This window comes from Podarcis erhardii (assembly GCF_964252035.2).
Source record: "Podarcis erhardii genome assembly, chromosome: 14".
NCBI classification, from domain to species: domain Eukaryota; kingdom Metazoa; phylum Chordata; class Lepidosauria; order Squamata; family Lacertidae; genus Podarcis; species Podarcis erhardii.
The window spans coordinates 35,957,219-35,971,256 of record NC_138503.1 but is presented as its reverse complement, the minus strand read 5'-3'; the positions used below and the strand labels follow the sequence as shown (position 1 = coordinate 35,971,256).

The following is a 14,038-nucleotide window of genomic DNA, read 5'->3' as shown; positions in this document are numbered from 1 at the left end:
TTCACAGTTAAATTTGCTGTCTCTTGCTCTCCTACCTATCAGTTCCACACAGTCCTGCTCCACATTCCAGCTGTGGCCTCTGGCTTCCAAATTTAGCTTACCTGGAGTCAAGCTCGTAACTCTGTGAGGCGTAAACTATAGTTTCCAGAATTCTTTAAGGGAAAGGAAGAGCTTTAAATGTATAGTGTGTACCCAGAGAACCCACAGAGTTGGTGCCTATGGTTGGAAGGAAAAGCCACCTTGAAGGTTTCATTTTTCACTCCCCTCATGAACGCACAACCAAAATATCATCAAAAAGCGGAAAAGAAGTAAAACACGTGCTCCCTCAACTTACCGTATTTTTCGCCCTATAGGACGCACTTTTTCCCCTCCAAAAATGAAGGGGAAATGTGTGTACGTCCTATGGGGTGAATGCAGGCTTTCTCTGAAGCCTGGAGAGTGACTTTGCGCCGGGCTCCCGAGGGCTGCGCAGAGCTGCCTGCATTCCAAAGCCTGGGGTACGCTGAAGAGCGCTCGGGCTTCGCGCAGCTCTCCGCAAGCCTGGGGAGACCGGGGCGACTTCCTGCCAGGCTCCCTAGGCTTGCAGATAGCAAGCTGTTCTCGGGGCTGGGGTCGGGGGAAGCTCGGGCTTCCCCCGCGCCAGCCCCACGCCTGGGGGGGGGGGAATGAATTTTTTTTCTTTATTTTCCCCCCCAAAACAACTAGGTGCGTCCTATGGGGCGGTTCGTCCTATGGGGCGAAAAATACAGTATATTCCTGTCGATTAAAACTTGCCCTCCCTGTCTGTTTTTTGATGATTAATCAGTGGAGTCTCATTTGATTAATCCACTAGATGAAACATGAAGCACTAGTTGATTCCCCATGGAAAGGGAGCAGCTCTACTTTGCAGTTGCCTCCACCCCACCCCCTGCCCACCCCCTGCCCTGTTAGTTCCACATTCACCTGGAAGGCATTGACGTCCATCAAAAAGTTAATCGTCTCCATGAAGATGGTGGTGGTGGGCTGTGGGGGAGGGGGAGGCTCTGTTTCAAAGACAACCTTGGGTTCTGAAATGAAGCAGGGAATTCAAGGAATTTAACAACAAACAAACCTTAGATGCCTTTCTTTAGTACAGGGTTCTATTCCAGGGATGGCATGTATATACAAGAATGCATATATTCAAGCCATCCCCTTGGAACTGCCCCTACATAAGCATCCTTACCTTTCCAGAGTCCTGCACTGAGCTGGCCTTGCCCCAGCAAGGCAGAGAGCATTGAAGCTCTCTGTCTTCCTTACCGGGCTCATGGATGCTCTCATGAAGACTCTGAGATGCTCTCGTGAGATCTCATGGGACCACCCAAATTCCCCAGAGATCTAGCAAGAGGAAACCCTGTGCAAAAAGAGCTTTTAAGCTCTCTGCTTTCTGTGCATTTAATTTGTGCAATTTAAGCTGGCTAGCCTTCTCCTGTGTAAAGTTGAAATTGTACATGTTAAACATGCATAAGTTGCAATCATACTGTACTCAATTTATTAAATAAATGCAGTATATACACATCTTCATTTTTCATTTAAAGTTTTCAGCAAACTTCCACTTTGCAAAGTGTGCCTGGTCCCCACACCACCAGCAGCAGCAGTGTCTATCCACAACCCAGGCGTGAAGCCTAAGCCAAGCCAAAAGCCTATGTTAAGAGAGCAAGTTGAGGAAATGCAAAATAAGCACAGCACATAGGAAAATGCCAATGAAAGGGGAAATTGCTGCAGTTCATCTGTTCGCCTGTAGCCAGCAATGGAAATCAGTCCATCCAGGTCTGCAGGTCTGCTTTGTTTGACTTCACTCACCCCTGAGCAGAAACTCTGTTCAAATGCAGGCTAGTAGTCCATTGGACACGTCATCCTATGCAATCCAGACCCTGCTATGACTGCCCAAGCACATCCTTTTGATTTTGGCAGCTGTGCCCCTTAGATTGCTGGTGTTGTTTTGCTCATTTGTGCAGCAAGAGTGGTTCTGCTGCAGCTCATTCTCTTGCTTCCTAGTCGTAATCATCATTTGCCTCGAATCCTAAGCTTGTGGCCACTAACCTTTCAGAGAAGGCAGCTTCATTCTACTGGGAGCCATCGACATCCTCCTGGATATCTTAGGCGCGCCTTCCTCTTCTTGCAGGCGGTGAAAGGATTCTTCATCAGCTAAAGGGGAATCATGAAAAATGAGAAAAATCAAAACGAGAACAAGCCTATCTTGATCTGCCTCTCAGATCACTGACATTCAGCTTTGCCCATTTATACAACAAGACTGATGTTGTAGCTCATTCTATTTCTTCAAGGAACAGTCACACCCTCTCCAAGCCCAAGGTTGTGGCCCCAAACCTTTCGGAGGCGCCAGCCTCAATCTACTGGGAGCCAGGGACATCTTTCTGGCAATCTTAGGTTTCTCCTCTTCTGCCCGATGGATGGTTGTGGGCGGCTCTGGGATGTCTGAAACTTCAACAGATGCTAAGGGGAAATCCAGAAAAATGAGAAAAGTCAAAGAGGAACAAAACTATCTTTGCATATTTCTAACTGGATAGCAAGTCTCAGTACAGGAGGAATGAGCTTACACACCCACACCCCCTGATCCCATGTCCTGCCTGCAGAAGCCGATTGGTTGGGAGTTCTCTATGAACTTACTGGGTTAGCTAGAGTTACTGAGGAGCTCAGCCTTGCTGTTATTTTAATAATAATAATAATAATAATAATAATAATAATAATAATAATAATTTATTTATACCCTGCCCATCTGGCTGGGTGTCCCCAGCCATTCTGGGTGGTTCCCAATCAAATATCAAAAACACAATACAGCATCAAACATTAAAAACTTCCCTAAACAGGGCTGCCTTCAGATGCTTTTAAAAGTAGGGTAGTTGCTTATTTCCTTGACATCTGATGCCCCTCGCAGCTTCTTGACACTACAAGCCCCATGATGCCTGGGAAGGAGTGCAAAGCAAATGCTTAAGCCAGGAAACAGGAGTCTGTGGCCTACAAGTCCCATCATGCTGGCTGCGCTGGGGATTCAAACCACTTCCTCCAAACAGAGTATTTCCCCACTGCAGATTTCTCCTTTAAACTTTTGACAGTTGTCAATCACCTGGTGTTGTTATGACATCAGGTGACTGACAGATGGATGGGACCACCCCCTGTTGAAGCCCCACCCCTGGGTGCAGGTGAATTAAGGATTTGGCCTGTCAGGTTCCCCACCCCAACACTAGTAAGATCAAGAAGCAAAACCAACACTTCAGAAAGGGCAAAGGAGTCCAGGAAGGGTGAGAGAGATTATAGGCATGACCAGTATGTGCAGAAACACACACACTCGCACAGTGCCAAACTCAGAAGTGACCTGGAAATGTCATAAAAGATGTCACTAAAAGGGCAGAAAGGGGGCAGGGCAGAGCTGGAGCAGAGGCAGGATGGGGCAGAACAGGGTGTTTCAATTGCATGCTATTTAATGGACACACACAATGACCTCCCAGACCGCAATCCTCATGCAAACTGGGTTTGCCTGTAGTCATAAAAATAAATTTTCAGAAAGATGAGAGGAAATGTTTTGGGATAAAGAGAGTTCTAATCCCAGAGACACAGATGATGTCCCTGTTGGCACCATATATTCTGTCTGTTGTGAACATGAATATTTTTGACCTGCTGTGAACATGCTGCGCCTTTTCCAAGACCCCATGGTTTACAAATTCCCTGCAGGCAGAGTCTCAGCTTACGCAGCTCCTCCTCCGCTGAAACAGAAAGAACTTCCACCGCTGAAGGAGACATGGAGACCTTTCGTACTGCTGCATCTCCAACCTCAGGTGGAGGTCGCTCCTTCTGGAGAGAAGCCTTCTGGAGTTTGAAAGCCTTCTGAAATGCCATCTCCACCCTAATGTCATTCTCCTGGATATCATAGAATAGCCCTGTGGGAAAGGCAAGCAAATAGAGCTGCATCACTGCTGGGAGGTGGGAGGGAGCCTCTCAACCTGCAGTGCCCCCAGCTGGCCAGGCACCTTAATGGGTCGTGCAGGAAGAAGGCAATAAAATTCACCCTCCTTTCCATCAGGGAGTAAAGGGGGGGGGGAGGGTAATTGACCTGCATGAAAGACTCTACGATTTGAAAACAGACACTGCAATGTAGTCTCGTTACTTATGGAAAATATTTTAATGAAAACATACTAAAGGGGGGGGGGACTACTCCTACTTAGAGTAGATCCACTGAAGTTAATAGAATGACCAACTTAGGTTCATTAGTGTAAATGGGTTTACTCTTGAGTAGGACTTAAGTTGGCAACAGCCCACTGTGCTGGTGTTGTTATTGTTAAACCACTTCTTTGGAAGAAAAGAGAAATACCTTCCAAAGAAGAGAAATAAATACTGTTCGTCTTCATAAGGGCTAGAAGTTTGTTCCCCCACTCTGGGATTCTCAAATCATTCTACAGCAGGTGCAAGATTCCATGCTTGCACAGTGTATATGTTACTTGAATACAACCCATGGAAGAGATGCCCAGACTCTGCAGCCAAGGCAGTGCAGCTGAGATGTGCTGGGTTGGAAACAGGCGAGAGAGCGGATGGTGAAATAAAATGGAATAAAACTGACACCTGCCTGTGAACAAACGTACCCGAGCCTTAAAGTTGCTGAGGGAATCCTACGATGTCAGAGGTGTGCCCAGTACCGATGAAGAGAATACCATGATAAAGAGCATGAACAAGACCACCCCAGCAAATCCAGCTGACCTACCTAAGATGGTCCAGGCCAGAATGCTGGAGGGTTCCAAGCAGGTGGCGTCCTCAAAGAAGACCTCAGCATCTTCGTAGTTCTCCAGCATCACAGCCATGATGCCACAGAGCAGTATGCTGGGCAGACAAAACCAAAGACTGAAGCAGCTGCCCACTTGCAAAAAGCAAGCAAGCAAGAGCCCACTGCACTGTGTAGCCTATGAGCGTTCCCACTACAGTAAGGATGGAAGGCAACTAAGTGTGACTCAGACTAGACCCGTTGAAATTATGAGCCTAACTTAGCCATGCACATTAATTTCAATGACTCTACTCTGAGTAAAACTTAGTTGCCTACCGCCCAATGTCTACCATCATTGCACTTTAAATCATGACTAACTTACCCCACTGATTTCCATGGGACCCAAGTTCAACCTAATATCTGAAAGACCCCCTACTTCCCTACAAACCTCCCAGGGTGTTAATATCACCCAGGGGGCCCTTTGTGATAATTCCACTGGCTTCAGAAGGTTTTTTTGTTGGAGAGGTTCCCCTCACAGAAGACATTCTCTGTAGCAGCTACTAGGTTGCAGAATACTAGGGTGCACAGCTACACCCAACATCTTCATTATTTAGTTTTCATAATATGCTGAAGATGCATCTCTTTCCCCTGGCCTCTGACACCTGAGATGTCTATTTTAAGAACCCAAACTATGCCTGTAACTGTAATTTGTTTTAAGCTGTTTTTAATATTGAATTTTAAACAGATGGAACCTGCTCTGGAACCTTATGGTGAAGGGGTAGGGAGCTAAGAAATCAAACAACTAACAACAGTTATCCACCTTGGAGGCTGACAAAAATACTCTTGCAACAGGACATGCACATGATTTATTATTAATTATTATTATTGTTGTTATTATTATTATTATTGTTGTTGTTATTAATTTATACCCCACCCATCTGGCTAGGTTTCCCCAGCTACTCCAACAAAATATTAAAAGACAATAGTCCGTCAAACATAAGAAGCTTCCCTAAGCAGGGCTGCCTTCAGATATCTTCTAAAAGTCTGGTAGTTGTTTTTCTCTTTGACATCTGGTGGGAGGGCATTCCACAGGGCGGGTGCCACTACTGAGAAGGCCCTCTGCCTGGTTCCCTGTAACTTGGCTTCTTGCAGTGAGGGAACCACCAGAAGGCCCTCGGCGATGGACCTCAGTGTCCGGGCAGAACGATGGGGGTGGAGACGCTCCTTCAGGTATACTGGAACGAGGCGGCTTATGGCTTTAAAGGTCAGCACCAACACTTTGAATTGTGCTCAGAAACATACTGGGAGCCAATGTAGGTCTTTCATGTAGTCTTGGTGGCTGCTCCCAGCCATCAGTCTAGCTGCCGCATTCTGGATTAGTTGTAGTTTCCGGGTCACCTTCAAAGGTGCTGATGCTTGCAACAGCTGTGAGCAGGAGAGCAGCAGCATGAGCACCAGTGACATATATATGCACAGAAGCCCATGTGCCCAGCCATTCTATTTTTTTATTTCCCTTTTAAAAAAAGGTGTGGGATCAGGACAGGTTACAGCTCAGCCTCCAAGTGTTGCACCTACTGTACTATTTTTAGCTGGAGGGGAGAAATGCCCTCAGTATTCCTCAGCTACACAAAGCCTTTCTTGCCCCATGAGAATTATCTGAACAAGGCCGCACATCTCCCCTCCCTGCCTGCCTCCTGATACCAAGTACTACCTGGGTAGGTGATTGGGGTCCAGGCTAACAGCCTCGCGGAAGCACTCCTGGGCTTTGAGATTGTTTTCAGTCAGCAGGCAGAAAGTGCCATAATCCAACCAACTCTGGATATCCTGGCGGTCACGAGACAATCTCTGGGGATGGAAACACCATTGCGTAAGTTGACTCCCGGATGTTCCAGGGTTTTGAATGGATAAAAACTGCACATTAGAAATGGGGCTCCATCCTTCTGATGAGTCACCTGATCATGCTCCAAATTCTGAAGGCTGACAGACATCCTATTAGTCTTATTTGATTTTAATTCGGCCTCAGGGTTTGTGAGCCATTATGCACCTGGACAAAACCCCTGCAGAGGTTCTCTGGTCCATCTAACTATATGTGTACTGGAGCTGCCTTATACTGGATCAGACCAAAGATGATCCATCTAGCCCAGCATAGTCAGCTGCCCAGCAGCCCTATGTGCCACAGCCTGAAAAGAGGCTAATGGCATATGGCGCCAGGCAGCAGAGCAGAGAGCCCCACTGCTGAGCTAAAGAGCCACAAATCACAAGACTGTGATATTTAGCTTGGCAGTACATGCAAAGAGGACTGAGGCAGGGGAATATTTCTTCCAGTTCCCACAGCAGCAGAGGCCTGGGGAAAACTCTTCAGCATCATTCACCCCCCCCCACATTTCTTAGCCATCCAACTGGTGAGGGATGAGCAGCGTTTCTTGAATTGTTTTAGATTTCTTGCAAGTTGCTTGGAGACCATTTGACTGAATAGAAATCTTTCAAAAATAAATGGTACTAAAGAAGCAAAAAAATAAAAAAATAGTGCCAATTATATAAACAAGCCAAATCGCACATTATTAGAGAAGCAGGCACTGTCATGCACCCACTCAACAGCAAAGGTCATTACTAGTCAATCTTATCTGGGAAATATTCTTTCTGACACTCAAGATCTCAGTCAATGAGGCCTAGTTCAAAGAAAGAGCAGTTTAGGTGGCGTGAACTGTGAGCAGGGGTGGATGCATGGTTGAATGTTTCCCATCAGAGGAGGCGGGGACCCAGAACAGAGAAATCTAGCATGTCAGGGAGAAAGCTGGCATAGAACACTTCTCCCTTATATACTTGCCTTCCATGTGTGGGCAGTTTTAGATGGAGGAGCATTTACTCATGTAATCCTTTGCCTGCAGTCCAAAGCCATACAGCCTGGGAGTTGTTTTACCACCTCAGTTTTTGGCCTTATAACCTTATTGAACAATATGCACCCCTTATGTTTCCCCAAGAAAATGGGCTGTATTGGTTCAAATCCCACCTCTCTCATATCTTGCCTCTAGCTGCAAAAGACATGGATACCCCCCCCCAAAAAAAATCCCAACCACCCTCCCACAGCCCCTTAGGATTTTTAACACATCCTAAAATGCAAATGATGAAAACATCCTTTCTAAACGTCTCCAATTCTGCCTTAACACCAGAGAGACTCTTTGTTCCTGCAGCTGTTCTGCTTGCAGAGGAGCAGCAGTTCTGTTACCTCCTGGTAGTAAGTCGCTGCCAAGTTATAGTCTCCGTTGTTCTGGGCTTCGCGGGCAAAAAGACGGAGCTGCTCGGAGGTGGTAAAGCTGGGAGGAGGAGGGCTGGGGGTCTGCTGGGACAGCACCTGCCCAAAGGTAAGAGAATAATGCAACTATTACAGATCAAATGGCAGAGCCTTACACCTGAATGGGATTTTCAGTAATAATGGGGTGGTTGGAAGGTTGCCCCTTGGTGCGTAAATAATATGTGATGGGGTTACAGGGCCACCTGGGCTGCAGGAGCTTCCTACACTCATTTCTCATTTGGAAGCTGTGGAAGCTGCGTCAGACGTTTGTGTTCCAAAGAATGTTTGCAAACTGGAACACTCACTTCTGGGTTTGTGGCGTTTGGGAACCAAAATGTACGAATACCAAGGCATTTGACAACCAAGGTACGACTGTACTACTGTGCTGGTTGGGGCAGAAGGGAGTGGAAGGGCTACCCCAGAATCAGTATAGAAGCCATAAACTAGTAGTTGACAGTCCAAAAATCCTGATTAAAACAGAAACAGCTTCCAACACTGATTCTTACTCCAACCTTTGATAAGTCCTCAAACAGTCCCAAGAATAAAACAATGGTTTGTAGATTTGACACTTTTTAAGGTGTGCCTTTCTCTTCCAAGCTGGCCTTACCTGATTCAGAGCAACATGCATCTGATCCACCAGGTACACGTACAGCTCACTCAGAAAAGCTTGGAGCTGGTCCAAGTTGTCGAATGCAGTTGTTTTCAAGTACTTTTCTCGCACAATTTTCACCACAGCATGCTGCAGGGAACATAAACCCTCCAGTTGACCCCAAAGGACTCAAACACATTTTTGGGAGTGGGGAGGCAGAAATCCAGAAAATACAGGTTTTAATCCCCTATTGGACTAAATGAGATTTAAAGAAAACGTGGCTTTTAAAATGCAGGGGGATTCAGTAAGGCATCATTTTATCACAGAAAGCGATGAAGAAATTCACTGATGTAACAACCATGTACGAAAGAAATGAATTGAAATGGAGCTTATACCTTGATTTGCTCCTTAAATGCAAAGTATTTCCCAGAGCTGTTGAGCTCATAGTTGAGCTGGCATTTCTGGTTCTCCAGGGTGTGGCTGTCAATGGCATACCCTTCAACCAACTGCCTGCCAAACAGCTCGTGATACTCATCCAGAATGGCCTCAGCAATGCTGGTGACCTGAGTGTGGTAATCTTCTACTGCCTAAAAAGACAGAGAAATAAAGGCAGAAGCTCAGTGGGAGAACATTTGTCTTGCATGCAAAAGGTCCCAGATTGAATCCCTGGCACCACCAGATAGGGCTGGGAGAGACCCCAGTCTGAAACCCTGGAGAGACACTGCCAGTCAGTGTAGTAGATAATACTGAGCTAGAAATACCACTTGTCTGGCTCAGCATAAGGCATTTTCCTATGTTCCTAAGAAAAGACTGAGACAACGAGTGACTCATTTGAACTCTTGCTTGGAAAGAACCGTTCTGACTGAATATACCAGTTTATCACCAGTGAAGTCTCTGAAAGACTTCCCTCCCAAAAAAGTGCAAGGTGCAGTGCAAGTCTGTGCTTAGATACCCAGATAAGGAAAACTGCTGTGATGTATGTTCTGGAGCATCAAAGCACTGAAAGAGAATTGAGACCAGAAAAACCCATCATGGGTGTTAGATTAGGGGCACAGGCAGCACAGCTGGGTGATGGCTGAAAGCAAGAGATAGTGTTTATTGTCATCCCATGCCAGAGGTAGCACAGCATGGCAGACAGAGTCATACTAGGAGGACCAAGCGGATGTCAGTTCAAATCCTCACTCAGCCATGAACTTCACTGAATGACCTTGGGCCTGTGTCTCAGTTTAACCTACCTCACAAGACTGCTGCAAAGATAAAACAGGAACCCTGTACATGGCTTTTATTCTTACTTTATTTGGCAAATGTGTGCAAGGTGAGTAGGATCCCTTCAGAATCACAGACCTCCAATCAGGAGACAGGTTAGCTTTCAGCCCAAAGACTCACCACATAAGGAAGTGGCATGTAGACTCTGATAGTGTACCACTTAACCAAATTCTCAGGGCTGTGTATGTGTCGTGATTCTATAGGGAAGCAAAATATCTGCTTAATGCAATAATGAGGATTTCCAGCAATTCTCTATTTCCTCCCCCTTTCCCCTTTTAAAGGCATGTTTATAGCTCTCATGGTAACACATAAATGCTTGGAAGTATGTATAAGAAGACAATGCCTGTTGAGCTTTCAGAAGCCCTAGGGTGGCTGAACAATATTTCTAGTGGTTGCGGGGTGGTGCAGCTTTTGTGTGCTGCTTAAGTCCCCATAACAAGGCAAACCAGAATAAATTGTGTCAAGTGGGGCAAAATAAATTACACACAGTAAGAGATAATATGCACATTTGTGCAAACTATTCGGTTTGCAGCACTAAGCTTTTCCTAGCACAGAATTTTCAATTCCCCACTCCCCCAGGCAGTGTACAGAAAGCTGGGTGAGTACACTTATTCTGCTCTATACCTTCTTAGCTCCTGCAGTCCTTCGAGGGAGTTGAGGGCGTGGAGGAATCATCTCCTTTACCCTGTATGTGCAAGACAAAATTCAGTGGGTTCCAAGGCTGCAATTCTATACACAAATGTTGACCCTAGACCCAGATCCCAACACTTAAGTCTATGAGCCAGGAGTTCCGCAAGTCAGATCCCAGACTAAAACCCAGACCGAAAACTATGCATTAGGGTCATTTTGCCTTTAAATGCAAACAGAATCTAATTTCTCCCCCAGCCCTAATGATAGTGTGAATAGGACCTTTGTAAAAGCATGCAATTTGCTGGAGCTGTCCAAGGTCCTACAACTCTAGCATGACCTTTCTTGCTACCAACCAACTGACTGTGCCACCTTCAGATGTTTTCCACTCTAGCTCATGGTCAGAACAGGACACCATGGAAGATTAAAAATCTGTAGTAACTGGCCTGGCCTTGCCCATGGAGCAAATGGAAGGAATAACCCATTTCAGGAGAACCTCCTCCACTCCACTGAAGGAGAATTTACAGAGCACTTTAGGATACATGATAAATTTTATAGAAAGTGTTCCTTGAGATCCCTCCCTCCCCAGATCACTGCCCATGCGCACCGGTTGGCGAGCTCCTCTGGCAAACGCTTGGGCACCAAAGGTTTGTCCAACGCAAACTCTATCACAATATACGTCCCGCTTTCTATATATTGCTGAAAAGACAAAGCAGGTTGACACTTTCTCAGTCTTAAGATCTTAAGAGCATTTTCATAGATGAAGATTAAACAGTTTGCATCTCTCTCACACCATATACCGGCCAGTGCAAAAGAGGAAGTGGAGGTGGGAATTCCTAATAGCAACAAGCATTCTGGCCACCATAGGCTTTACATTAACTGTGCCTTCACGTTGCATTCAACAGATGAATCTGCCAGTGATTCTAATTTTGATCAACACCTGCTGTGCCCTTCCTGCTAGCTTTAGGTGAGTTAAAAAGGTAAAGGTACCCCTGCCCGTCCGGGCCAGTCTTGACAGACTCTAGGGTTGTGAACTCATCTCACTCTATAGGCCGGGAGCCAGCGCTGTCCACAGACACTTCTGGGTTACGTGGCCAGCGTGACAAGCTGCATCTGGCGAGCCAGCACAGCACACGGAATGCTGTTTACCTTTCCGCTGGTAAGTGGTCCTTATTTATCTACTTGCCCCCGGGAGTGCTTTCGAACTGCTAGGTTGGCAGGCGCTGGGACTGAACAACGGGAGCGCACCCCTCCGCGGGGATTCGAACCGCCGACCATGCGATCGGCAAGTCCTAGGCGCCGAGGTTTTACCCACAGCACCACTCGTGTTCCTTAGGTGAGTTATCCACCTTTTAAGAATAAAGTTTCAAGCATTGCATGAAAAGTGCTGATTTGTCACAAGGAAAAATGGTAAAACAGCTCCAGGGATGGCAGGCATGAGGGAGTGGGAATGTGACACTGCAGGCACTCGCTAACCAGCACAGTGTACAGGAAGCTTCTACTGTAAAATGGCCAAATCAGTTTTATATGGAGTTCACCTGCTGAGAGTAAACTGTACATGATAGGGTAAGTGTGCTTCTCTAGTGGTTCAATCACACCAATTAATGTCCATTTTGGAATACATCCAAAGTTTTGCCTGTGAAAATGCTTTGAACCACAAGATTCATTTGATTCATTCCTGTCTCACCCACAGAAAGTCCAAAAAAGTACAGCAACCAGGAACTGGTCATCAATACCCCTCCCATTAGTGTCAATGGATTATTATTATTAGCGTGCTGCCCACGTTTCTCACGACTGCTGTTTTTTGCTAATCTATTTACTCATGTTTTTAACAGTATTGTAAGACATTTGGGAGACTTAAATCTAAATAAAATAATCTAAACAATGATAATAACTAAAAACCAACTGAATAGGGAAAATTAAAAAAGGAACATCTGCCTCGAAACACACCTTGAACCCTAATTGGCAAAAGTGGATGGGGCTTAGGAAGTGTTGGTCTCTGCCAGAGATTCTCCCTTTGCACCACCTCATTGATTGCTCTGCCTGTCATTAATTGGAATTGTCTTGGGTTCCAATTTAAAAGCAGCAATAATGTTTAGCACTAAAAGCATATATCCCTACTAACAGACACTGAAGCACAATCCTTAATATTACCAAACAGTATAATGGAATTTTAATGGAATTGCTCTCAGAATAACATATATGCCATTATATTTAATTGCATCTTTCCAATAATTCTTTTTAGGGGCAATCAAATCTGCTAAATCTGCCTTATCTATGCTGCATCATCAACATTTTGCTCAATTTATATGCCCCCATATAAATGGTTTTATTTAATATTCACACACAGGGAAGCAATTAGGACTAGAAGTCAAGATAGATGTTCCACTTTTCATCTGATAACTTTCATCTATATATCATTTCATTATTTTATATATAAGAAAGGAAATTACTATTTTATAATAAAGAAAGCTATGACAGACTGGCACCATTTCAGACTGTTGGATCCTCATTCTTTCACCTGTTTCAAATGAGGAAGAAATGAGAAAACTGATTGGTTGACAGATTGGTAGACTGATAAATAAAACTAAAGAATAATGTTTAAACAAGCAGGGGAGAGACTTTAAGAAACAAGGGAGGCAGAAAGAAATATGGGAGGGCAGCCCATATTTTCAGAAAATCCTTTCTGGTAGATGAAGGAACACATATTTCCATATCAGGATCTTGCTTGTTCCTTTTATTAAGAAATATTAGCTCCCTTGTTGTCTACACTATTGTATAAACTCCACTGACAAAGGCTTTTGAGTGGCACATCATTAGCTTTCTGACTAACAATCAAGTTCTGCAAATTCAGGCCTTGTATGATGGGAAGTGAGCACGACACAACCAGCCAATGTTCGAAACTCCCATTGTTCTAGGTGCATTTTGTGACAGGGAATTTCATTAGCACAAGCAGTTTCTGAGCTCTAGGCGCGGAACTGTGCCTAAGATTTCAAACTAAAACTGCAGAGTGGAAGGAAAGGAGGACCTTTTTCTGCCTTCCCACTTCCAGCTACTCTCTGAAGACTGGAGAAGAGACCCTCTCAAGAATATTAGGGGTGTGGGCAGGGGAAGGACTAGGCCATGTGGAAAATGAACATAATATTTTAGCTGCAGTTCATTCATTTTCAGTTTTGTATTCTTGTTATAAAAAATGTGCACCTAGACATTCTTTTGTTGTGCCCATAACCTAGGTTTAAGGTGCCTTTTAGCTCCTGGCTTTCTTATCTCAGTTTCTAACACTGCAATCAGCATACAGCCCAAGATGGCATTAAAAGAAAACTACAGTGGTACCTCGGGTTACAAACACCTCAGGTTACAAACACCTCGGGTTACAATCTTCAGGTTACAGACTCTGCTAACCCGGAAGTAGTACCTTGGGTTAAGAACTTTACCTCAGGATGAGAACAGAAATTGTGCGGTGGCGGCGTGGTGGCAAGCCCCATTAGCTAAATTGGTACCTCAGGTTAAGAACGGTTTCAGGTTAAGAATGGACCTC

At 45.1% G+C, this 14,038-nt stretch overlaps 1 protein-coding gene across 1 annotated transcript in view; it reads right to left on the bottom strand.

The window, feature by feature from the left end:
* The window catches only part of CFAP70 (cilia and flagella associated protein 70), a 33,716-nt gene that overhangs the window by 6,497 nt on the left and 13,181 nt on the right, over positions 1–14,038 (bottom strand). Inside the window, 11 exon segments of the mRNA XM_081840166.1 lie at positions 943–1,046; positions 2,059–2,163; positions 2,344–2,469; positions 3,723–3,911; positions 4,730–4,845; positions 6,438–6,571; positions 7,953–8,078; positions 8,626–8,757; positions 9,003–9,194; positions 10,498–10,558; positions 11,108–11,199. Of these exon segments, the coding sequence (XP_081696292.1) occupies positions 943–1,046; positions 2,059–2,163; positions 2,344–2,469; positions 3,723–3,911; positions 4,730–4,845; positions 6,438–6,571; positions 7,953–8,078; positions 8,626–8,757; positions 9,003–9,194; positions 10,498–10,558; positions 11,108–11,199 (1,377 nt within the window).